General features: G+C 45.5%; 1 protein-coding gene across 1 annotated transcript in view; it reads left to right on the top strand.

Annotated features, from left to right (window-relative positions):
* The window catches only part of ST6GALNAC3 (ST6 N-acetylgalactosaminide alpha-2,6-sialyltransferase 3), a gene marked incomplete at its 3' end in the record, with an annotated part of 474,240 nt that overhangs the window by 186,625 nt on the left and 261,062 nt on the right, over positions 1 to 26,553 (top strand). The window contains exon 2 of the mRNA XM_080915383.1: positions 4,441 to 4,635. Within this exon, the coding sequence (XP_080771509.1) occupies positions 4,441 to 4,635 (195 nt within the window). The remainder of the gene's footprint in view (positions 1 to 4,440; positions 4,636 to 26,553) is intronic.

Genomic DNA, 26,553 nt, shown 5'->3' with positions numbered 1-26,553 from the left:
TCACTGAGATGTGTCCCTTGCTCCCCTGCCCCCAGCTTCCTTGTCTGAGCCCCAGGAATCACCCTGCCTCTATCTCACTAGGGCTTGGGCTACAAAGCACATGTTCCCACATTTAACTTTACATGCATGTGCAGGAGATCAAACTCAGGTCCGCACTGTTTTCAAAGCAAACAGTGTATATGTGGATCTTTAATATATCAAGAACTCTACACCAGCCTCCTAGATTCTGGCTCCGTTAATTTCCCTGAGCTGCTCTTGTTTGACCTTCAGTATGTTCTCAGTGTCTCATCAGGACATCCCACCTTTTTATCATGACTTTCTTGATCCCTACCCAACAAAAACCAAGTGGGACCTCCCCCAGAGGCCATGTCACTTAGTAAGTGGGACCTGTCAGAACATTGTTGATTTAACAGACAAAGAAAATGCAGGATTTACTCACACACTCTGGTTTGCTGAGTTAGCTCTCTACAAATGGTGTGAAGATCTCTTCATCAGGAAGACAGTTTGGAGCTGGGCACTGATGGCACGTTCCAGTCAGAGAGAACTAGTATTGGCTGGAATCACTGCCGGGCAACAGGTAGAGACCAGCCAGGCTGTGAGGTGATTGAGTATTCACACACACAAAAAAAAACAATCGTTATTGCATTTCACATTTCCTATGGGTAAATGGCAGCATATGAAGAAAAAAGTCATCTCCATTTGCAGCTACCTTGAATCATTGTGCAGTCTTACTTCAGTAGAAAACTACGCCTTCTCTCGGGCATCCTTGATGAAGGTGTGGTTCTGACAGGCAGTTCCCAACTGACGAGGTTAATAAAGTTTGCAGGGCATGGGGAATGATTCATTCTGGGCTGGGAAGGATAGAAAAGATCACTTAAAGTGGCTCGAGAGGCCAACAGGTGCACACCTGTGTCCCTTCTGTGTGACCTCTCCGAGGAGACTGTTTTGAAATAGAAATAGGCATTTCCGTGACAAGGCCGATGAATTACATTCCAGCTCCAGTGAGGGAGCTGGTGGAATGTCACATTTTCCGATGGAGATTTTTGCAGTGCAGAGAGGGTTCAGTTCTAAATGTCTTCACTGCTAACGGCCCCTTAGACGCCCCCCAATGAAGAACAAAGGAGGAATGAACTTTCCCTGAAGCGATTCATCAGATCTACTTGGCACCGTGGTAGCTGAGGAGCAGCTGCCCCAGTAATTCAAGGGTTTGCAGCTGCTCCAGATAGTGAAAGGTTTTTCTAGTCTATCATGCATTTCATATGGCCATAAGAGAGCTACTACTTATTATCCATCAGTAATCAACATTTAGGCTCTGGGGGGATGGGCCTGTTGGTAAAGTCCTCACTACGAGCATGAACACCGAGTTTGGTTCCCAGAACCTAAGTAAAAGCAAAAGCAAGTGGTATAATGAGACCCCCACAGCAGATGCAGGTAACACGGCTAACAGTTGTCACTAGCTTGCTTGCTGGGATCCACACTTAGTGAGGGACCTGGTCCCAAACAGTATGTGGAAAGTGATCAGGCAAGATGTCTCCTGTGACCCCTGGCTTCCATGTGCATGCACACCCACAATCACACACACATGTACACACACGGGTGTAAGGACGATTGAACCCTAATACTGTCTTCCACTTTTAGAGTGTTGGTGCCTCCCAACAGAGCCTAAAGTTCTGCCTTCCCTGGTGAGGTTTAGGATGCTTTGTGTCAGCCCTGTGAGTTACTTTCATGCCAGACAGGAGTAGTGGTGCATTAGACAAAGAGAGAGCCTGGTTGTCACAATATAGCAGAAGCAGATCTGGAGGTCTGAGCCATGGGAAGAAAACCCATGACCCCTGTCAATGGAGCTCTGGGGACAGTACAGGGGTCGGGGGGCTGATTCCACCCAGTAGCCCACCCACTCTTTGCTCCAGCTAACTTTCCTTTGATAGCCCCAGGATACAGACACGGATTCCAGGGGCACTGGCTCCTGCCACTGTGACTTCGTCGTGGTTTGAAGCTTCCTTTAAAAGCAATCGTTGTATTTTTGTGTTCTGTGTGCACTATATGCGAGTTGCTGTTATGAGTGGTAGATTCCGAAGGGCGCTGTATGACACCCAGCCAAGCAAGTTCAGCAGCTGAGAGAAGCAAAGGGCCTGCTGGGCTCAGGAGTAGAGCAGAGCCAGAGCACATCTGGGTCTCCTTCCGAGCAGCTGATGGTTTGGTGGCAGGGAAAGCAAGGGGTTCTTACCTGTTTATTGAATGGGCGACTGCTCTCTTTGCTTTTCTTTAGCCGTCTCTTCTGGCTAGTGTTCCTTTAAACTTGTGAGATTCGTCACCTCATTTACACGGTCACCTTGACACACGGCAGGGTTGCGGACATAATGATTCCACAGAACAAATTCAAACATTTCTTCATGACTGGGAGGTTAAATGAGGTAAGGCTGTGGTGGTTAGTGGGGAGAGAAGGGGTTTTGAGGAGGCAGAGCTCAGGGGACTGTCGGGTGAGGAGAAGATTGGGCTGGCTAGACAGAGGAATGTGGGCTTTACAAACTGCAAACGCTGAGCAAGAATGAAGACTTTAGGAAGGGCTGGTGACATCCGAGTGCCAGCCTCACGGCCTGAGCTGCCTCTGTGACCCAGGACATACCGCAGCGTCTTTAGAGGTTTCTTTTCTTCCTTGAGAGATTCTGGATCTAATTACACCAGGAAGTAAAGGCCCCAAACCCAGCCTCAGTGAGAGTGGAAGCCACTCCTTAGAAGCTCCCATTTTCGGTAAGGTGGCTGCAGGTTAAGCTCTGCTTCTGCCCGCAGGGCCCTCTCTCTCTGTTAGCACCTTGCGCGCCGCACCTCCTGCTTCTGAGGCCCACACTGCTGCTCTCTGCTCTACTCTAGCCTGAACTTTCTTTTTGTTAAAAAAAAAAAAAGATTATTTATTATATATAAGTACACTGTAGCTGACTTCAGACACATCAGATCCCAGTACATGTGGTTGCTGGGATTTGAACTCTGGTCCTCTGGAAGAGCAGCCAGTGCTCTTAACCACTGAGCCATCTCTCCATCCCTAGCCTTAACTTTCTTCTGCCCCCAGAGAGCCGAGGGCTTTATCATCTGGCTCCCTTGGGTAAATTCTGTGACCCTGTTGACTTCCCCAGGATTCCCTGTAGCACTGCAGCTGTCTGGCTTCAAAGTCAACTCCGAGTTTCTTGTCTACCACTAAGGTTCTGTCTGATGAGAGTCTGGGCCCTTCCATCTGAACCGAGGCTCCTCACCTACTGCAGGTCTCTGCCGCTCCAGTTTCTATCCTTTGCTTACAAGACCTCTGTCTGCACCACGTGGACGAGTCCCTACTCCTTTGTAACTACGTCATTCCACATGCTCCATGGTACCAGCCCTGCTGCCTGACCGAAACATGGCTCTCACCCTTAAAAAAAACAACAAGGGACGGACTCGGAGTGCACATCTTAGTGAGGTACCCAGGGTGGCCCTGTGGAACTTTTGCTTGCAACTTTGTTTCTGCATTCTGCAGAAAGAGAGACTGATGGGTTCCTAAGGACAACCCATGCTTTCTTGTTTCTTTCATCGACAAAGCCCTGCTCACATGTCTCTACCAATCAAAGCATGCATTTTATCAAGCTCCATCTCAGCTATGGGTCCCTGCTCTCTGTCACCCCAGACAGGCAGGTGGGCCAGCCCTTTCTCTTCGCACAGCACTCAGGGGAATGTTCTTAGGCCATGTGCTGTGGTCTTTCCCTCTTCGGCGCTTAACCGTTCTAATTTACACTGTACGCACAGGTGAAGTTTTCTGTTCACAGAAACCTCTAAATGCAGGCACTTGAGTGTGATGTGGGAAGGAAGCTGGGCCAGCCCGGTTGTGGAAGAGTTATGTATTTCTCTCAAGTGTCTGCTGCTTGCCTGCATGCTTTAAAGTGTAATGTTATTCAGAAGGCATGGATACAAAGTATCGTGTGACAATCACATCCCAGGGCTTCAGGACGGAGAAGAGAACTGTGTGGTAGAAAAAGAATGGCTGTAATTATGCTCTGAGAAAAGTGCAGTAAAGGCCTTTAAAGAAGGCGGGGCCGATGAGACGTCTTACCTCTGTTGGCGCTGGCACATTGGTGGTGAAAGGCTGGTGGCAGGGAGGGAGGCTTTGGAATTAGGAAAGGTCATCTATGTGTGGAAATGTCTGCTCTAAGGTTTTTATCAACTGAAGGGGAGTGTACAAAGATGGCAGGTAAGGAAGGGGAAGGCTCGGAGAGCGTAAGAGCTCTGCCTGCTCTCAGCAGATGGCACAAAACGGCCACCCGCTCCACAAATGATGGACTTTCCCCCTGCTCCAGCCAGAACATCCTAAAAGGCAGACTCCTCTGGTTCTTCTGAGAGAAAAGAAAGGGGTAGCCCACCCCTGACTGCGGCTAGCCAGCGGTTATTCATTCTCCTTCCCTTTCTTCTCCTTTGCAGAGGAAGCCTGTGCTCGCGGTGAGCTTCATAGCCCTGTGCGTCTTGCTTCTGGCCATGCGCCTTGTCAATGACGTGACTTTCCCTTTGCTCCTGAACTGCTTTGGACAACCTAAAAGCAAATGGATCCCTTTGTCCTACACACTCAGGCAGCCTCTTCGAACTCACTATGGGTATATCAACGTGAGGACCCAAGAGGTAAGACCTGAGAGGGTTACCTAGGAGGGTATCCATGGCAACTGTTTTCCAGTAGGAGCAAGATGGCTTCCGAGTCATTACATGTACCCTCTGTTCTGTCCCACTGAGAATGGGGGTTGGGGGTCCCTGACAACATTTTTTGTTTTCTTATTCTAAGATACTTCTGATTCATGTCTGAAATTTTTTTACTCCCTCCCACATCAAACCGCAAAATCACTGGCTTCCTATGGAGTTGAGGAAGCCATTACCTGTCTTCCTGGTGGTTTGAAGCTTAACATGCGCATCTTTTCATTTAGATGCTCTGATCAGTGGCCACCAGCTGGAGAACTGACCAGCTTTATTTCTGAAGGCCACCTAGTTGGACACAGCTCTTTATAGAGCCCGAGAAAAGCATTTGTCTTTTTATAACTCTGCAGTCCTTAGACCTGCAGCTATGAAAAAGCCAAACTGAATTTTAACATTGGCAGTGGCTGCAGAGATAATGGGATTTAACATCTTTCCACATTTAAAAGGGTTAAAACATTTAAACCCTGCAAATCACTAAACTTTTAAATCTTCGTAGCCAATTTGTGTCCCAAGAGAAAGAAGGGTGCTGAATATTGACAGCTAGGAAGAATACCTTAGGCTAGAAGTGTGTGCTTGTGTGTGTGTGTGTGTGTGTATGTATGTTTGTGTGTATGTATACATGTTTGCATGTATGTGTATATATACATGTGTATATATACATGTGTACATACATATGTGTGTTTGTGTATGTATGCATCTTTGTGTGCGTATGTGTGTATTTGTGTCTACATGTGTATGTGTGTATATGTACATGTGCGTATGCATGTGTATACATACATGTGTGTATGTGTGTTTGTGTGTGATGCATGTGTGTGTGCATATATGTGTCTTTGTGTGTAGATGTGTGTGTGTGTGCATGTATGTGTCTGTGTGTGTGTGTGTGTGTGTGTGTGTGTGTGTGTGTGCATGTATGTGCATGGAAGCCAGGAGACAGCCTTGGCTAATTTTAGGATCAGATCCTCAGGCACTGCTCACTTTTTGCTTTGTTGTGAGTTTGAGATGAGGTTGGTATAGAACTCACCGAGTATGGCTGCCTGGCTGAGCAGGGAGTCCCAGAATCTACCTCTTTCTGCTTCCTCAGTACTAGGACCGCAAGCATGTGCCAACAAGCCAGGCTGTTTGTGTGAGAATTTTATACACGTATATGTATGCTTTGATCAGATCCACTCCAACTTGATGCATCCTTTTAAAAACTCCCCGAGTACTGTTGGCTTGATCATGTGCACACCACGCCTCTGCGTGTTCTTGCACACAGTGGGCCTAGTACACTCAGAAAGCACCGTTCACAGCAGTCCATCTGACTTCCTTTAAATGTGAATTCTTGGGAATTACAGCTTCCTATGCACATGCTCAGATGGAAAGAACTTACTGATGAAGCCAGATCCCCCAGCCTCCTCTCAGAGTTTCACCAGCAAACATTTGTCTCATACAGTGCGGGGTGGGGGGGAGTGTAAAAATATACTGAAGCACACAGAGTGAGACTGTTATCACAGTCATTCTCATGTGACGGGGTGAGCGTGGGACACACGTGTAACGTCCAAGCCTGTTTGAAGTTGTTGGTGACAAAGGTACAGTCCACCACCATGTCCTGACACTGAGAACGTGAGGACCAGCCCCTGGTGGAGAACTTCTGTAAGTACCCGGAGGAGGGTGCCACATGGCTCTGCTGTGGCCAGTGGCACGCAGAAGTTGCTTTCTGTGCACTTCATTCTTTGTCCTGTATCTCCTGGATTTATAGACTGTTTGTTAAACCTTTATAGTTGAGAAGAGGAACCATTAATAATACATAAATTCCTCAGAGTCTTTTTTGATGTGTATCCTCTAATTGGTTTTAAATTAACTTTTGAAAGTCTGTTGCTTGGATTTGTTGGGTGTCCTGATGAATTGATTACCTGTATAAAAATGTGTCTTTTAGAGACGCGCTTACCTCGCTCCCATCTCTCCTCACTTTTATGTCTAGCTGTCACTTAATATTCTATAACTGCAGTGTGGGTTAATCATTTCACAAGTGCCTGTCACAGGCTGAAGATGGGACAGGAGAATAAAGCGTTTTGTGAATTACATACCGCTAGATGGCAAAGCCCGCAGTTTCTCTAAATATCTGTGAATCAGATTTTTCAGTGGTCCCTCCTGTTACCGTAGTTTCCTTCCTACCTCCGCTCCCATGGTGCATGGTGCCCTCTCAAACCATGTGCCAAAATAAATCCTTTGACTCTTAAATTTCATATTTTCAGGTATTTGGTAAAAGCTTTGTCTTAGTCAGGGTTTCTATTCCTGCACAAACATCATGACCAAGAAGCAAGTTGGGGAGGAAAGGGTTAATTCAGCTCACACTTCCACATTGCTGTTCATCACCAAAGGACGTCAGGACTGGAACTCAAGCAGGTCAGGAAGCAGGAGCTGATGCAGAGGCCATGGAGGGATGTTACTTACTGGCTTGCTTCCTGTGGCTTTCTCAGCTTAATTTCTTATAGAAACCAGGTCTACCAGCCCAGGGATGGCACCACCCACAATGGGCCCTCTTACCCCTGATCACTAATTAAAAAAATGTCTTACAGCTGGATCTCATGGAGGCATTTCCCCAAGTGAGGCTCCTTTCTCTGTGGTAACTCCAGCTTATGCCAAATTGACACAAAACCAAGCAGTAAAAGCTTTAAGAAAAATAACCGAGACAGTCCTTGCATTATGCAAAACTACAACGAAATAAGTTGTGCTTTACTGGGGGCCTGTTCATCGGTGTGGATGTCGGTCATAGCCCTCTATGAGGGGGCAGCAAAGGGAGTTGTCTCCCCTCACGGGTCTCGACTGAAGGCTCTCAGGATGTGCATTCACTCACCTCTCTCAGTTCTCTGACGCTGGTCCTTGAAGATCTGTCCTCTTGTCTCATACTCAGTGCACTCACCCACAGAAAGACTGCACAGAGACCGTCATTTAGAAAGAATCAGTGTACAGCCATCTCGAGGTGAGCTCAGGTCTCACAGGGGCGTAGGTACTCTCCTGAGCTCAGAGACGTGCAGGAGGATGAAAGCCATCACACTCTGATACCCTCTAAGCTCTTCTCCATCCAGGGTAAGCTAAGGCTCCTGCTGTGGAGCGGGAGGGGATAGAAACAAAGAGCAGCACTGGACGATGACTGTGTTCTGAACCCTCGGCTGCTCATTGAGCCTGAGGTCGTTGTCAGCTCTGCCATAGACACTGGAATCGCGAGGGCTTTGCAGCACAGGCTGTGTCCCTGTACCCCATGGATGACTCCTAACTTCTCAGGCTCCCCCACCGTCCCAATCCCCATTCACAGTGCTATCTCACTGATAGAAGGGTTCATCAAAAACTCCAAAACCCCATCCGACGTTGAGATAGGACAGGAGCTCAAGAGAGAACCAAAGAAGAGGCCGCCGCCTACGGGTTTGCTTTCTAGCTTACTCACCTGCCATCTTTACAACTCAGCCAGGCTCGCCCTCCATCCTGCCTGCTGCCACACTCTCCCTACCAGTCACCAATCACAGTCGTTCACAGATACTGTCACAGGCCAGTCTGACTTTGGCCATTCCTGAATTAAGGTTCCCTCTCTCCAAGTAGTTGTGTCCGGATTGACAATAGAAAGTAGCCGGCATGATTCACATCTTATTAACCTGACACACGTACTTACCGTTGTCAAAACATAACCTTCGCTTCTTTGTTTTTCCTCAAGGTGCCATGGTAATATCGTAATATTAAATATGGTAGAACCTCAAACATCCCGTAGTATTTTTAAAGATTCTAACGTGCATATGTTTTATCAAGACTAAATGTAAACAACCATTCTATGACATTTGGTCAGAGTGACCATCTTATCAATTGACACTGAATATGATTTTAAAAAGCATGTTTCCCGTGGATGCTTTAAAAACTCAAACACGTGTTTGAGGGGTGGGGCAAGCAGCCAGTTGACAGGGAAGGAACGTATGGAAGTAGGAAGGAGGGACATTGAGTTGAAGGGTATTTAACACAGTGTGAAGAAAAGGAGTTTTTTTCTCCCTGATGTCTGTGGAGACGGAATGTCAGCTGGGTGCGTCCTCTTTCTCTCTGAGCAGGTCTTCACCACAGTGTCTGGCTCCTGAGTCTTCATTGCGTGGTTTGAACATTTGGGATTTTGTTGTAAAATTGACTAACTAGGGCAGGGATAAAGGATCTTGACATGTCAGGATTTGGCTCAGTGTATCTTTGCTCATTCTGTTGAGATGATTGCAAATGAGGGGGAAGAGAAATTCACTTTGGTTGGATTTTGGTCTAGTTTTCTGTCATAGGCTAAGTCCCTGCGTTGGGCTTTTTCTGTGGCCTGACATGATAGGAAGATGCCGCCCGGGGAAAGCCCTCTGCAGAGCAGTGCACTGAAGACCAATGGAAGCTCTAGCGAGGCATTTCTGGTTATCAGTTTCATGGCAGACATCTTCCCTAGAGCGGATAAGAGAACCAAAATATGGTGGAATTGAGAAGAAGGCTGGTGTTTGAAGACTGCTCTTTCCCATGATGCTCAGGGAAAAGTCCAGGCATCAGAACACAGTAGTCGAGGACGGGGCTGTGCTTTCAGTCTCTTAAGGATTTAACTAGGCAGAAGTCTCTTTAAATACAGAGACTCTTAGCCTCGAGTAGACAAAACACGAATACTTTGTTCCGGTGACAGACAGGCCCTGATAGCCTTGTTAGAGATGCACATAGCATATTGATGTTGCAATAGAATTTTCTAAATTGTGGTTATTGTAACAATTAAGGAACAAAGCTGACTTTCTAGGCAATAAAAGAACATGCTCACCACATTTAAATAAATGTGTGTTTGTAACTAAGGCAGGCAGGATGGGTGTTTTATGTTTGGGTATATAGGCTTTAAATTTGACATAAGTATATGGAGAGCAATTATATGCAAATGTATTCTCCCCAAAATTTAAACTGATCAACGTAATTGTTAGTTAACATTTGAAGACTCCCATTTGGAGTAATAACAAGAAATTTCAACTCTTAAGTTGCTTCACAGAAAGAAACAAATTAATGCATAATAAAGATTACTCATTTGACACGCACACCTTAGATTTGCCATTTTAAACATTAATTTTTTTCCAGTGGCTTGAGGGCATGTTTTTGTTGAGTGCAGGAAGGATAATTTTATTTCTCACACAGGTTTCAAGGTGGCAACTCTCAGTCAAAAACACATTTCAAGACAATGTATGACTAAATGCAATTGGGAGGGTTGGCATCTCTGAGGGATGAGATAACTCCAGGGCCATTTTGTGGCATATGAAATAGGTACCATGGTGCTTAGTTTTAATCATCAACTTGGCAGAATCTAGGATCACGCATGAAGACAGTCTCCATGAGGAACTGTAGAGATTGTGCTAAAGGGTGGCCATGCCTGTTTTTCTATTTGTGTTAACTCAGAAGGGAAAACCCACAGCACCATTTCATTGGCTGGAGCTTGATGTATTAATTCACCCTCTCTCTGCTCTTGGCTGAGCATGCACCGTGACTACAGGAGAGCATGTCTGTCTGGATGCTAGGATGCTCCCGCACTGCAGGCAAGCTGCTCAGCGGAGGCAAAGCATAGTCCAGCCTGTGGTTTTCCAGATGAGAAACAGCAGGCCCTGGGGCAGATGCTGGCCTCCTGTGAACCCAGGCACCACTGGGGACTGTGAAGATTGGGGACGAGTCTGTCGGTCTGCACTTTCCCTAAGTGCCAGGCAGGAAGTGGACAGCGGTGACATCCAGTGTGGTTCCGAGTGAGTATGGAGGGGTTGACTGGAAGAGAGAGGGCCTTCTCCTGGAGGTGGCCTTGCTTGTCCAGATTGCTTCATTTTGCTGCAGATGTAATGTATACTGCTTACTTAGAGTGAACCAGGGACCTTCTGCTGGAAGGGATGCCCAGGAAGGGAAGCTCGTTGGTTAAACCCTTAGGCCCTATCTAGATACCTCATTAGCAAGGAGAACTGTAGGTTTTAATGCTAAGTGACTGGTTAACATGGTCCTCTCAGTGGGGTGTCATGGTTACATGTCCAGATCAGAGAGTTTGGCAGAGAGACGGGCTCACGCCCACCGTTCTCAGATTCTGAGATTCTTGGGGTGTAGACTGGCTCAGTCCACCTTACCAGCTCTTCTGCCTCGTGGTCCACTAGCCCCCATGTGACTTGTCATTCTTTATGCCTGCTGCACTGCCCTCCCTGCCATGAGAAAGCCCTTTCTCCCCAAGGTGCTTTTATAGCAGTAATGGAAATAGATCCAGGGCAGGGGCTCAGAAGGACGGGGCAGTAGGAGAACATGGAGGACACAGAGAAAGAGAATGAAGACGCTGCACAGTCAGCCCGCAAAGCCTGCCAGGCAACAGTGAACTCCTGATATCTGTACTGATGTCACATGGCCTGATATTGTATAGGTCTGGCTCACTGCCACTGATCTGCTCCCTTTTGTCCTAATGGTGACGCCATATTGGCTGCTCCTCCAGCTTGGAGTCCCTTCACCTTAACCTGCACACCACACAGGTGTCACTTTTGATCATTCTGTGGTCTTCACATGGATACCGCACCCTACGCCAAGGGGTCCAGAAGAGATGCATGATGGAAAATAAATTCATATTGGGTAACACCGGGGCCAGTTTGGCTAGAGTAAACACAATCTGCACAGTTTTAGGAATGCAGACTGCAGTTATAGTTACACAGACTATGGAAGACAGAGATGCACTCACTGGTTATTATTACACCTAGGGCGAGAACCTTGGAAAGGGAAAGGTCACGTTTGTATTTGCAAGCAATAGTGCATGTATACTGAGACTATGAATATACTCATCAACTACATACATATATGCAATATATTCATGAATTATGGAGTGATTTCCACTTCCCTAAATAAAAACGTGTTGGATGGGCTCACGCACACCACATGATGGTTAATTAGTGTAAGTTAGCCTTTTGGGTATAGATAGTGCCTCATGTGCCTATCTACCCTTTACTTTCCCTCTGTGATGGTCAGCTCTTGCCTGCTGACCGGGGAACTGACCATTTATTCAGACGACTGACTGGGAAACAAAGCCATTAGCCCAAGAATCAAGAAGAGCCATTCTGATCCATTTCCAGAGTTCCGTTGTATTTGTCTTTGTAACACGATTGACCAGAGCTATGTTTTCTTGGGGTGGTAGAATATTTGGAATGTGAGTCCCTGGGAGTCTTGTCATATCCCCAGAGAGAATGAGATTGAGACTCGGAGAAAGCAAAACTATGCTGTGGAGTAACCTTGAAGCCTGAGCTGATATTCTACGTACAGAATTCGGCCAAGCTGGAAGACACCTTCCCCGGCCCTGTGACTTACGCATTGAAACCATCAAACTTTGTTTTCCATGTTTGCTCTTACTGTCATTTACAGCCAAGAAGTGTAGCAAATACCTTGTTGGTATCTAGCTACCCCTAGAGCCCTGTAGCTCATGTTTGAATATGTGGCCCCTGGGGGAGGACAGCCATCTTTCAAAGTCTGAACTGCCAAACCTGTTGGGAGGCCAAGTACAGATGCGATCACTCAGTCAGCTGGGTAGCCTCAGGGTGAGGACCAAGGCCTCAGTGCCTAGGTGCATGTTGCTCAGCAAACACAGTGACCCTTGGAGGGAAGAAAAGAAAGGCTTCAGAGCCAGACAGTATCTGGACAAGCCTGACCACTTACTGACTCTCCGGCCATATATACCCAGCTGATAAATCATGCAGTCATAATATAATTAGCAGGTAAAATTGCCTGGATTGCCGAGGCAACAGAAACCCCTAGAGATTGACGTTCACTTACACATCACATCTGTTATGGATGAAAGACCCATTAGTACCGTGGTTTTTAATATAGTAATTGTTTCTCCAGGAAGATAGAAGGAAATTTTATTCATTACTGATCTTTAGGTAGAAAAATGCTCATTTGCCAACTGTCATGTTACCGGTCTCGACAGGCACCTATTAGGAATCCAAACATTGCATTACTTCATTTGTGGTAAGCAAAGGAAAACAAAATGGCCCAGCTGTCACTGATACCTCATTGGAGGATGGAAAACGTGACTGACCCAGGCTCCTGGGGGTATAAAACTTTTGTTTTCCTTGAGTTGATAGCCTTACACAGAAAGCATAGATTAAAAGGTATAAAGGACCATGAATGCTAGCCAACAACATGATTTGGTGAGTGGTTCCTGTAATCGATCCAAATGTGCTGAAGATCTGAAGTTTGGAAGGTGAAATTCACCAAGGAAGAAACTCACATTCTGGAACAAAACCGTCAAGAGGTTGGTGACATCCAGGCTGTAATTTGTAATGGCTGGCAGAGTCTCTGTCTTACATAACACAGTCATTGCATAGCTGTTAAGAATTGTGAGCATTTACATAATTGCAATTAAACAATTGTGTAAGTGTCTGGAAGACAATTTGTCACTAAATAGGTGACATTAAATTATGATTTCTCGTTTTGCAGCATAATCTACGTGGAGAAAAACATCCAGTTCTAAATATTTTGTTGCAAAAGTAACCACGCAGTTCCCAAGCCAAGAGGTGTCTGACAAAGCTTGGGAAATGTCAGGTGGGATCAAATGAGCTCTTTCACTGATACACAGTTCCCCTCCCCCAGTGGCTATGACCTGAGTGATGTCCATCAAAGGCTTTTCCCCCAGGGCATCACCACTGGGAGGTGCTGTGGACCTTTGGGAGGCAGGTTTTATGACCGTCTTTACGGGCTTGGTGTTCTGCCCTTGAAGGAGATTGGGAACCTAAGTGTGCAAGTGTGTGCCTTCATTCCTACATCTGTGTGGCCAAGCAGTGAGTAGTTTGCTCTGCTGAGGTGCACTGTCTGGGTCCTGAGATACGGCAACCCACCAGGACAAAACCCACATGTACCAGTCTTTAATGGACGCCTCCAAAATTGTAAGCCAAAATAGATACTTGTTTTCTCTGAGTTAGTTACTTCTGGTGTTGTATTATAGTAATATGAAGCTACCACACCTATTATTTAGTACATATTGACCTCAAAGGTAAATGAAATTCTGAATTCTGATCTGCTTATACATAGTTTCAGATAACCTGACATCCATCTGCTCTAAGTGCAGATATGATGAATTAAACAAAAACACATTAGCTAATGCCCAGCAGCTCTTGCCTGAAGGGAGGGGGCTTATGGGTACCAGCAGCTTAGAGTGGGAAGAGAGGAAAGGGTGAACACAGGTGGTGTGGCTTCCTGGAGCTTTGTAGAGTGATGTAAGGTTTGGAAAGCATCACTAGACAGACAGGACAGAAGGTGACGCCCTAAGATCTGTAACCTAATGCTGGGGACTGAGAATTTGGAAACAGCATGAGGACAGAGAGATAAAGGTATTTCTACAGTTGTTCTTTGGATAAGAAAGAATCATCTGTGATGACTCAACACACTAGGCCCTGGTGGTCTCCAGTTAGGAACTTGACTATGTCCATTTTTCTACCGTCCCAGAAAACTAGAAACCAACCCAGATCTGGCTCCTAGCCAGAGATAGAGACTAAGGACATTGAAAAGTCCAGTAACCTGGGCATAAGGGACCCACTGACGCACCATCAAGACTCAAGCATGAGAAGCAGTGCTGGTTGCTGTGGGCTCCCATAATTCACTGGGTTGTTGCTCTAGTGCCTTCTTCAAAGCTGATCAATTCTGAATTCCAGAATGCACCTGGTGCTAGAATAAAATAATCCAGACCTGTACCCACGCTCTAAACTGATAAAGAATTTAAGCTTAGGAAGCAACAGTCTAGGGGGAAAAGTATGTGGTATGTGTGTGTGTGTTTATGAGCACAAGAGTGTGTGTTCACCTTAGCTGTTCATCTGCTGCTGGTCCACACCTTGACTATCAGTGAGGCAGTGAAGATGAATGAAGTTCCCTGTGGTAGGCTGATTTAGAATCCTTTCGGCATATACTCAGGAACGACTCAGTAGTTCTATATAGTGATTGAGGAACCTCTGTACCGATTTTCACAATGGCTGTACCAGTTTGAACAGGAAGTGACTGAGTTTTTGCTGACCAGTTTCTTCAGGGAATCCTCAGTTCATGAAATTCCTAAGTTATGGTCATGGCTCAATATCCTATGTGCTAAGTCCTGGGTTTCTAAAGAATAAAATACTCCCCCCCACAAAGCTGATAACCATTTATATAATGTTATCATATAATAGGTAATAAAGTAACATAATATGTAGAGGGTTATTTCAACTTTTCAAATACAGATCTAGATTTTGGGACAGTGTCTCAGAATATTAAATGTGGCATTTTAAGTCTCTGTTCTAAATCTGGAGTAATATTTTTTATAAACGTTTAAAATTTTTCTATAGAAAATACTTTAAAGCAATATCTATGCATAAAAACACTCTTGGAGGTATTTCTAACATCAAAACTGTAGAGTCTGCCTAGATAAATATATTATTCATAATACCTTAAAGTGAGTATCTTCCAACTCTTTCTAATGATCTCCTTCCAACAAAGAGGAAAAGTAGAAAAGTATAACTCTGTGGTTTGCACCTGAGAAACACCACATTAACTGTGTGACTGAAGTTAACACCACAGTGACACAGGCCATCAGTAGGAAGTCACCTTTGACAGATTTTGTAATGACAGCACACTACCCCAGGCCTTTTTCTCATAGGTGTTCCTGACTAATCATGAGACAAATCCAAATGAGGGGCATTCTGCCAAACCGCTACCTTCCAAATGGCTTAGAGTCACCAGGAACAAGGAGAATCCGTCAGCCCACTGGGGCCAGGAGGGTTCAAAAGAAGTACAACTAAATAGAAAACACATCCTGACTGGGCTCCTGGAACGGAAACTGTAGGTCAGGACCAAGTACACTGGAACCTTGTTCTTAAGCCCGAATCAAGACTTTAATAGTTATTCAGTGCAGGATCATCACTGTGAAAATTGTTTTATATTTGTACCTCCTGTGAAGCTGAGTGTGGAAGCTTTATTAACTCTGCACTGTCTTTTCAAGGGTCAATCAAAAATTGATAAAACTGGCTTTGATTGTGTGTGCCTGCCTGTACACGCATGTGCGTGTGTGTGTTTTCTGGTTTTGGTATCAGGGTAACACTAAGAGAGTTAGTTTGGCAGTGTGTTAGTTTCTTTTGTCATAGCACACTGCTGTGATACAACTCTCTGACAAAAGCAAAGTAAGGAGGACAGGCTTGTTTGAGCCTACAGTTGCAGGTCTAATCCACCCTGGTGGCAAACAGCTTCAAGCTTTTACAGGTAACCACAGGCACAGGAGAGAGAACATATATTAGTCTTAGCTAGCTTTCTCTGTTTTACAGAGTCCAGGAACCCTTGCCCAGGGAATGGGCCTGCCCTCAATTAAAATGGATCTTCTCACATTAATTAATGTAATCAAGATAATCCCTCACAAGCATGCTCCGAGGCCCATATCCCAGGAGAGTCTATATCTTGTTAACAATTAAAATGAACAGTTGCAGGCATCGGTCTTCCTTTTTCGGATTTTGGAGAATAATTCTGAGCCCTGGTGAATTTCTTTAAAGATCTGGTAGACTCTTCAGGGACTCTCTCCAGCTCTGGTGTTTTCTTTGTTGGGAGAATTTCACCACTTCCGTGCTATCACAGAGATGTGCTTAAGCTAATATCCTGGTTGAATTTCCATTGGATACAGGTGTCTAGGGACCTGTCTCCTCTACATTTCTCACCATTTTGGAATATAGATTTTCAAAGTCTCCCTCATGCTTTGTGGCTGTGGCAATGCCTCCCTCCACCATGAGCTGTAATTACTTGGGTCATCTCTTTCTTTTTTGAGTTTGGTTATGAGTGTGTGTATTTGCTTTTCAAAAACAAGATCTTTGTCTCATTGACTCCTTGTATTGATACTTTTTTCTCCATTCATTTCTTCTATCGTCCTTGTTTGTTTCTGCCTAATCATCTGGATTGTTTTTATTTTTAAAAGATCTTCAAGTTTGCTGTTGTTTATTTGAAGTCACTTTTTTTTGCAGAAACATTTTAAAAAAGCATTCTTTAATTGTTTCTCCTGCTGTTCACATCTACGTTTATTCTACCAAGACCTGAGAAACTACAAGAAATTATTTTTAATCTCTTCTATATTAGTTAAGATTTTCTTTATGCTCTAAAACTTGGTCTATTTTACAGAGACTTCCATGGGCAGCTGAGAAGAAAATGTCCATCGCTATTGGATCAGTATTGTGTCGGATCAATATTGTGTTGGATCAATATTCTGTAGAGATCTGTCATATAGTTTAATGTTGACGTTTCTATGTCAGACGTTGTCTGTAGCTGTTATGTGTGAGAGTCAGACACTGAAGTCACCCACTATTACTGTATATAAACTTATTTGCCTCTTGTTTTTAATAGTATCATTTTATTAAATTGGGTACCTCAACCTTTTATGCACATATTGTTAAACTGCTGGGTCTTGTTATAGCTTTAGAACTTTGCATTGTTTAGGTATACACTCCTGATTTCCAAAAGTGGTCTTTTTCCTTGTTTTTCCACATGTGTTACCCTGACCAGAGTTTCGTAAGCATTTGTAAACATTAGACAGATCTACAGAGAGCCCTCCTGAATCTCTGTCATTCTGTGCAAAGCTGACTGACTTCATTGTATTCGCTATTAGAAACAACCTAAATATCTTAAAACTGATTCTTCTGAGGTCATAGCTGTATGTGCTACATTTTATCAAATATATTTGATTTTCCTCTCAGAACTTATCAGGGTCTTGCTTCCTTATTTTTCTAATTATTTTATTTAGTTTTCATACAGTGTGTTATTCAGAATGCTCTAGAAAAAATATAACCAACAAGATGTGTGGTTAAATTATGTATGTATGTCATGTGCATGTAAGTAGATATGCACATAAGTATAATCTGAGATCATGTCGGGGTGATGGTTAGATTCTGATGAGGTAGACCAGCAAGACAGGCACCTGTTAAACTTCCTGTTTTGAGTTCAAAGTCTACTGGACTTTCTTCTTGCTAACAGAACTCAATCTTTGTTCTCTCAGGCTTCTAACTAACTGGACATGGACGGCCAACTGTACATAGTATGGTCTAATTTACTCAAAGCCTGTCAACATAAATACTAATTTTATCCAAAAAAAACTGCATGAAAAAAACTAAAGAACATCCAGAATGGCATTGGACCAAAGCCTCACACAGTGATTTACTCAGACTAACACTAGCATGTGACATGAACTGTCAGAGCCCACGGCTCTTACACTGAGTCACTGCATTTGAAAGTCTGTCACACATTCTCTGGGGTTTATGCAAAGTCATCGTTTAATTTTTAAGTGAGAATATATGCAGCATTAGAGAATTCTCAAGTCACGTGCTCAAAGTAGCAGGGGTGAGTTTTGAACCTGCCTCCAGAGCATCAGTTAAGGAGATGGGTGGATGGGGAGGAGGGAAGAGGGAGCTCACAAAGGTCTAGCACCTCAGACTGAAGTCTGGATCTTCTTTGCTAAGGATTCAGCAGTCTTGTTTGCTTGTGTTGAACTCCTGAGTCCCGGAGCTCATTTCCTGGTGCCATTAGGAGCTACCTTGGCAACCATAGCTGGGTGGCCTATGTGGCTCTCTTTTTGTCCTTTCAGAGTTTGGCAGCATCACAACTCCAATGCCATTTTCACCATGCTGCTGATAAATTGACCCTCTCCTATGCATCTCCCTATATTTTTCAAAACCAATGGCACTATTTTGGGTTATTTAAATCTGTTTTAAAAGCAGGGTGGTTATTAACTGTTCTTTCCCACATTGTACCAAGGCATTGACCCTGAATTCCCTGAACTGTCAGATGGGACAGCATTTTAGAGTGAAAGTATCAGGTTTCCTAAATTAAAGAGCTGGTGGGATACGGCAGTATGGGCTCTTGATTTTAAATTAGGTGGAGATTGATATCCTTTGACAGGAATCTACTGAGGATCAGAATGAAGCCAATTTTTAGGTGATGAGGTCTGAGCCAAATGTCCCCACTTACAATTGAAAGCCTCGAACCCTAAGGGGCCAGTGTGTGTGTCTTTGATAGTCCAGCCGACTTGACTGTCTTCAGTACCCCACAACTTATCTATCGACTGGGGTGCGGTCAGTTGGCTGTCCATATAAGGGTGAACCATCCAATCCACTTTTAATTAAATAAGGCAGTCTGGGTCTGCTGTTACTATCACCAGTTAGAGAGGCTAGGGATGGAGTTGCCTGGCAGTGAGCACTGCGTATGTACAGAGTGCTGTGGAATTTATAGACCGGCAGAAATCACAGCGACTGAATAATATCCGCATGGGCTCCACCTTAGCACATTCCCACCAGTGGGAAGCATTTTCCCCTTCATTCTTTATTATTTTATTATTTTTTTTTTGCTTGTAGCATGGAAAAAAGCATCCTAATTTCTGTAGGCTACATAATTGTGCCCATGAGCCTTCTCTTGCAATGCATCCTGCCCCCATAACCATTTTTCTCTGTAAGTGAAGTTAACTATGCAGAAAGCCAATTAGGAGAATTCGCTTAGGATTCTTTCCCTAACTGTCTCTTACAGTGCATTTGGCATCACTACCAGACAAAGATGTTCACAATACAGCAATGTGTTCTGTGTCGGCCCTTCCATTTTCTACCTTCATGTTTTAGTCACAAGTAGCGATTTTCTATATGTGCCATCTTTACACCGGGGAGATGAGCTTAGCTCCCAAAGCCTAGTTCAAAGGTCATAGGGTTTCTGCCATAGGGGTTTGTTTGATTACCTCCTTAGCAGTGGTGGAAACTGTTTGGGCACAGTTTATAATAATTAATGATTATACATAGATAGTCATTTACTCGGGGTAGGTCTGGGTAAACAGTATCACATTTGATGAATAATCTTTACCATCTCTATGACACAACACCCCTCCCATTTTCAGAGGAGTAAAGAAACGAAGCACAAAGAAATGGCTCACTGATGTCACAGAGCTGCCGTTGGTCGCTTATCCCCTCGTCACCGGGCGCGCACTCCTGTTCTCCGGTGATTGTGATCTTAGCCTCAGCTTCCTGAGTGCCTCCCCGTGCCAAGTGCTCTGCTAAGTGCTTTAGATGGAATAAAAGTCATAGCCAGCACTCTCTGGCCAGTGGATCAATCTTATTTACAAATGAGTAATGCCATTAAGTAACTTACTCAAGGTTGGGTAACAGGAAGGCTCTGGGAAGTGTGACTCTTTTTTTGTATTTTAAATCTAGTATCTAGTTGAAAATGAAATCCTGAAAAACTGTCCTATTGCCAGGGGTTATCTTTCAGCTACCAGCGATATGGGAAGATTGGCTCTATCTCCAGCACTTCAGACCGCAATGGCTTGCTTCCTATTGGCAGCATCGAATTGACATCCAAGATCCTAGTGCAGAGAATGTAGCTGTTAGATTCCCAGCCCTCCCTTACTTGATGGGAAAATGAGGCTGTTAGATTTCTTGCTCTCTATTTCATGGTGTGGCAGAAGCTGACAGGGGAACTTCCAATGGTTCTCAAATAGCTGGAAATCCTGTGGGAGAAGCCGGAGTTTTGAATGAGACCCTTGTGGACCTGACCATTGAATGTTAGGATCAAGGTGTGCAGTGGTCTCACCTGACCACCAGGGGGAGGTGAGCTTCCTGTCTTGAAGGATTACTTGTTCATGAATTCTGGGAAGAAGGCTGAAAAGGGAGTGGTTCTCTCCTACCCTGTCTGGTGATGAGATACTTCTGCTATGCAAGATTGATGGAAAACTCATCAGACAAACAGATGTCCAGAGAGCCCTTTCCAGATGTGTTCCTGTGTGTAGTCACTGTGTGGATATACAGCCGTCCGGTGCCTCATCAAAGCCCTACGCACCGAGCACTGAAGCCTTTGCCTTGTTCCTCTCTCTACAGCTACCTGTTAGAGTTCCTGGTAAACCGTGACCCCCCATTTCGTAACCACAGTGTCCCACCTACATGCTGGGCTAGATGGCCACTTATCACCTTTTCTGGTCACTTGTTCAGATTGTCCACTGCCTGCAGGTAGCAATTCTAACATGACAACATTCGAATCTGTAAGAATCTCCATGGCTTCTTCCTGTTATCTTCCCACCTTCAGTGGATGAGGGCAGACCTCCCTCTTACAAGCTCTAGACTTTTGCTTGCGGGAGAGGCATCAGGACTTCTGGGTAAGAGAATTGAGTGAAAAGCTAGGCTTTTACAGAATATGCTGGCTAGTGAAGAGTTCCCACCCCACGTGCTGTTGTCCTGTGCCCTTTCTGATTACTCCCCTGCTTCTACAGAGATGCCTGCTTAGAATGTCACGTGGAGTCCCTTAAGTGCTCCTTCCTGAAGTTTCCTGGAAGATTGATTGGAACGCAAGGATTTCAGATCGTGCTCTCCCGTTAATCAGCTTAGATTTGTTAAAGTCATTAGTGCTATAAATTTCCTTGTAGTCTCAATTTCTCTTGCTCAGGGTTAATTCAGTTTGGTGTGGGCAGAATGTCTTCCACCAAGTAAGTGACTTTAATGGAGCTTTTCCTGGCTAATGGCAATGGGGACACCCAAAGGGAACTGGCACTTTATGCAGAGCTCCATGGGAGGTAAATGTGCTGGAGCGCTCTCCCGGGCATCAGCCAGCGTTGGGAGGCCACATTGAATTCATTTCTCTCTCCTGACGTCCAAAGGCCTGCTTCTTCTCTTCCTCTGCCTTTCTACTCGTGTTGTGCTTGAGGAAGGGTCTTAGAAATATTTAGAAAAGTTGGGCAAAGGTAGAGGTTTGCCCTGCATTTGTCGCACTGACTGGAGACCAGAGGAGGTTCTCCATGCCCTCTGAAGTTGTCTTCTGTGGACAGCCCACAGCACTTCCTTGGATAGAAGCAAGGCCAGGATGTGGCAGGCTTTACCCTGTGCTCAGAGTGTGGTCAGAGCTTCGGGCTGACGTTCCTTTGGGCACAGGCTGAGCTGGTTTTTAGGTGTGAGCCTGTGTTCTGAGTCAGTCCACACATAGTCCCTGATTCCGTGCAGTTCCGGCTACTCGTCTACCCACCTTTCCAGGCTTATCTGTTCCTACACCTTCCTGCTGCAACCATGCACGTTCTCTCTGGATTAAAAACCGCAGCCTGTCCTGTCCACTCTCTAACTCAGCCCACTGACACCGTTCATCGTATGTTCCTGTTCTGTGACCAGTAGCCATGATGATTCTACCACTTGACGGAAGAACCATCTCCCCATGTAAGATCCCCAAGTTCCCGACCGGTTGATTTTTTTTGACATCCAATCCCTTCTCCCTCCTGTCTTCTCCGAGTTTTTTCTGCCTTTCCTGCCTGTTCCCTTGGAGAAGCCTCAGATGCCTCAGATTCATTTTGTCAGTCTCTTCCCCTTCTTTTTGTTCTTCGCTGGGCTCCAGATACTGTTGATGGTCCTCAGAACATCCCGTGAGAACCACAGATTCATGGGCTGACCTGGGTCTCTGGAGTGGGTACATTTAGAACGGCTCAGCCTCATCCTAATGCACAGCCGGTAGTTATACACAGTTACACGCGGTCACGGCATGACGCCAGCTCTTCCAGTGTGCTTCTGCAGATGACAGCTAGTTCTCCAACCTTACCAGTTCATCCCACGACATTCCACAACGTTTTACTGTTTGATAAAGTGTCCGCACCTATATGTGAACCTCAGGGTGCCAAAGGCCTCTTCCTGAGGCCTTGCCCAATGGAAAATGGCGGCTAAGATTGTAGCACTTTTCCCGTGGTGTTTTCAAGAGACAAACACTGCCTGACACAAAGTAGAAGCTCCAGCAATATTTATCAAACAAACAAGTATTTCTTATGATAAAAAAAAAAATTCCAGCCTGCACTGGTGTCCACCTGTCTCTAGTCATGTTGCAAGGAGAATGATTTATTCTTAATGAAAAATATTAATTTTATTGATCCTAAGGAGGATATAAAATTGTTTTCTTCTTGCTCGCTATTTCCATTTTTTCCCATCTGGGCTTGCCAGCCGTGCCACGGCTGAACAGATCCCATGGATTTTAATAAGGGCGCATGCTTCCAGGAAGGATAATGAGCCAGCTTGGAGGACAGGGTCACATTCCCAGAGCCCTTCTGACAGGGGGCCAAGATTAAAATGCGTGAGGCAGCCCAGAAGGCCAGGAGGAGGCTGTAATTTTTCACTGTGGATTTCCTCAGAGTGCCATTAGCTTGCCAAGGGGAGCACAGGGTAGATTGCGTTCACACGAGGGAAGCGAGGTGGAGCTGGGTAATACTGGACTTTTGGTGCCGCTTCAATTATGCATCGGGAGAATAAAGCCTTGATCCCAGACATACTTCTTTGTATCCTACAGCCTTGCAAGACAGGTATTTTCATTGCTAAGGAATGTCCTCACATTTTTCTCCGTAACTGAACCTCAGGCAGCCTAGAAGCCTGCAATTCTAAACGGCATCTTTTGTTACGACCAAGGCGCTTACTGTTCCATTTGGCTCTTTGTCATGGATGGAATCTCAGCACACTGGGAAACTTACAACGTTCATACCCTCTGGACTTTAGAATGCCCCGAAATAATCATTCAGTTATTAATATTAAGCCTATTGTGCTGGTAAGGAGAATAGGTCATTAAAAAAGGAGTTCAACATAAAAAGAGTGAAGGCCGAAATATCTCAGCCCATCCCTTGGTAGATGGTGATAGGAGACACGCGAGGATGGTCTCATTTATCGACAGTTATTGACGAGATCAATATGAAGCAAGGGAAAAGTGAGTCCCATGGCCAAGGTCCAAAGGGACAGCAGCCATTAGACTGACTGCAGGCCACACGCCCTAAGAGGCGATTTACCCTCCATCTCCTCCATGGGACTCCACAGCTGTCTTGCTCCTCTGTTCTGCAGGGGACTGAAGGACGTGCCCAGGGTTCCAGCCTACCCAGTGCTGCCAAAGGGCAGGCAACAGAGACTGGCTTCTCAGCCACACAGGGTCATCTGCTCTTAGCGGGAAGGCAGATCCCAGCCTCTCTTCTCATCTTCAGAGTCACCTGCCTGCCTTCTGTACCTCTCATTCATTGTCAATTAAACCAGGGTGAGGCTTCCGCCAGCTTGGGAGTGTAGAGCATTGTCCTGTCACTTGTCCCTCAAGCGTGACTGCCTGACAGTCTAGCTGCCTGCTCCGTAGCCAGGTTCTGGCCTAGGAAGCCCTGGGGGATTTGAGCTGCTGGTCTGAAAACAGGTCTCTGTGAACTGTCTTAAGGCTAAGGGTTCAGAGCAGGCTCTCACACTTTATGTCCTTGAGTTCATCACTTGGTTGGTATTGGTTAGAAATGTAAACTTCCGGTCCCACCTAATAAAAAACTGCATTTTAACAAGAATTCCCAGGAATGTGTGTATTTGAGAAACCATGGCCAACCAATGTACCTAAGACTGGTGGGGCTTTGATTGACCCTTTTGTGTCTTTGTGTACTTGTGTATTTAAAGTCCTGTGGAGGCATGTGTGTGTTGGGGTGCACGTTTGTTTATGCCGCCTACATGGAGAGGCCACAGGAAAACTTCAGGTATTATTCCTCAGGAGCCGTTCTCCACCTTGATGGTTGAGATAGTGTCTCTCATTGCCCTGGACCTCAGCGAGTATACTGGCTAGTTTCATGTGTCAACTTGACACAAGCTAGAGCCATCAGAAAGGAAGGAGCCTCGGTCGAAGAAACGCCATCATGGGTGGGACCGTGATGGTGGGCCTGGGTTCTATATGAAAGCACGTTGAGCAAGCCCCATGAAGCAAGTCAGTAAGCAGCGCTTCTCCATGGCCTCTGCATCAGCCTCTGCTTCCATGTTCCTGCCCTGTGTGACTTCCTGTTCTGACTGTTGGATAAAGAACAGCAGTATGGAAGTGTGAACCAACTCCATCCCTTTGCTTGTTTTTTGGTCATGGTGTTTTGTTGCAGCAATAGACACTCTAAGACACCAGCTATCTAGGCTGATGGGCAGTAGCACCAGGGGTCTTCCTCTCTCTGCTTCTGTACTGGGGTTAGAAGGTTTGCGTGGGCTTTGGGACTCAAACTTGGGTCCTCCCGCTTGCATAGTGAACACTTTAGGAGCTGTGCTGTCTCCCAGCTCCCTTTTGTGTACTTTGCAATCTGAGGTATTTATAGGTGGTGGCTTTCCTTCCTAGCCTGCAGGTGGAACAACACTGGCTCTTCTGTCATCTCCACATCTGCAAGGCGGCTCATGTCTGGACCATTACAGCCGCACTGTCAGCCTTTCTCCAAGTAGGAGCCAAGCCACATGGTCCCCAGTGGACCAGCTCCTGACTACATTGTGCCTTACAGTCAGCGAAACCAGTAAGTGCCCTGTGAGGGGCATTAACACGGTAGTCACAAATGATGCTGTGGCCGTTAGGATGTTTATGGGTGGACCGCTGTGCACAGCTGAGGGGAAGTATGGCTCTTAGGATTCATCTGTTTGACAGAATGTGTACCAGGAGAGGAGGCTTTTGCTGATAAATAGAATTCTGCTGTTGACTTATTTAGTAATGGAGACTTGAAATGAGAGAAATCCGTGTGCACGTGAAAGCCATTGTCATCTGGTTAATTAGGTTTTGCCAGCAGGAAGGAGAAACACTTTTGCTCAGTGCAGCCAAATGCTTCCAGCCAGAGTCCTGAATCGTTAATGACAGGCACCTAAATGGGGATAAAAAGACAAGACTCCCAGAATGCCACTTTCCTGGACAGATGTTGCCTCTGAGGCTTGACATCTCTGTCCCTTGCTGTAGCAGTGGGCTTTGTCACTGTGGTGAGTTTTCTGCTCCTGAGACATCTGTAACTATTTAAGACATTGTCACCATAGTGAGAGATGAGAGTACCAAGTATGATGTGTACTTATTCTTAGTCCATGTACTGTTGCTGTGAAGACACACCACGAGCACAGTACTCTCATAAGGAAGACATTGAATTGGGGCTGGAGTACAGTTCAGAGGTTTAGTTCATTATCCTCATGGTGGGAAGCATGGTGCCATGCAGGCAGACATGGTGCTGGAGAAGGAGCTGAGCAGTAGGAAGAGAGGCCACTGGGCCTGACTTAGGCTTTTGAACCCTTAAACCCAGTGACATATTTCCTCCATTGGAGCCACACCCATTTGAGCAAGGCCACGCCCACTCCTACAAGGCCACACCCATTTTAGCAAGGCCACGCCTACTCCTACAAGGCTACACCCACCTCAACAGGGCAATACTTTCTAATCTTTACAAATAGAGCCACTCCCTACAATTCAAATATAAAAGCCTATATGTGCAGTTCTTACTCAGACCAACATGAGTGATTTCTCTTTTGTTAGGGACCTTCCTTTCTTCCTGTTCTGATGGACTGTCAAGGGTTTCACAGTGTAATCTACGTTCTGTCTCTCCAATCACCTCTGCAGGGGAGGAATTGGGATGGCAGACAGAATAATCCTGCTCAAAGGCTTTCTAGTTCAACTCCCTGGGACCTGTAAATATGTCCCCTTTCGTGCCAAGTGGGCTGCTTCAGGGTTGCTGGTGCTAAGGGTGGAGGAAGGAGTGTTGTCTCCATTCAGCTAAACAGGTCTGTGTAAGCAGAAGCTGGAGATGGGAGGCTCCAAGAAGCCTTGCTGCCTCAAAGCCCAGTTTTGAAGATGGGCGAATGGGTCTTTAGCTAATGAACTCTGCAAGTTTTTCGAACCAGAGACGGCAAAACACCAGACCGTTCCCAGCAGTGTCTAGCAAGGTACTGTCAGCAGATCTGACTTAAACTGCTTTAAACTGTCGTATTTGCCTCAGACAGAAAGTACATGTGGATCTAAGCATTTCTCCCTCTTAGTGTGCTCCAGTAAAGTAAGGCTCGGTCCATTGTAAAGTTACTCATCAACAACCATCTCTGATGACAAGTGGGCGTCTGTTTGAGGCACTTG

Source organism: Micromys minutus (assembly GCF_963924665.1).
Source record: "Micromys minutus genome assembly, chromosome: 4".
Classification (NCBI taxonomy): Eukaryota; Metazoa; Chordata; class Mammalia; order Rodentia; family Muridae; genus Micromys; species Micromys minutus.
Note: the sequence above shows the minus strand (reverse complement) of the source record. Positions and strands in the feature narration are given on the sequence as shown.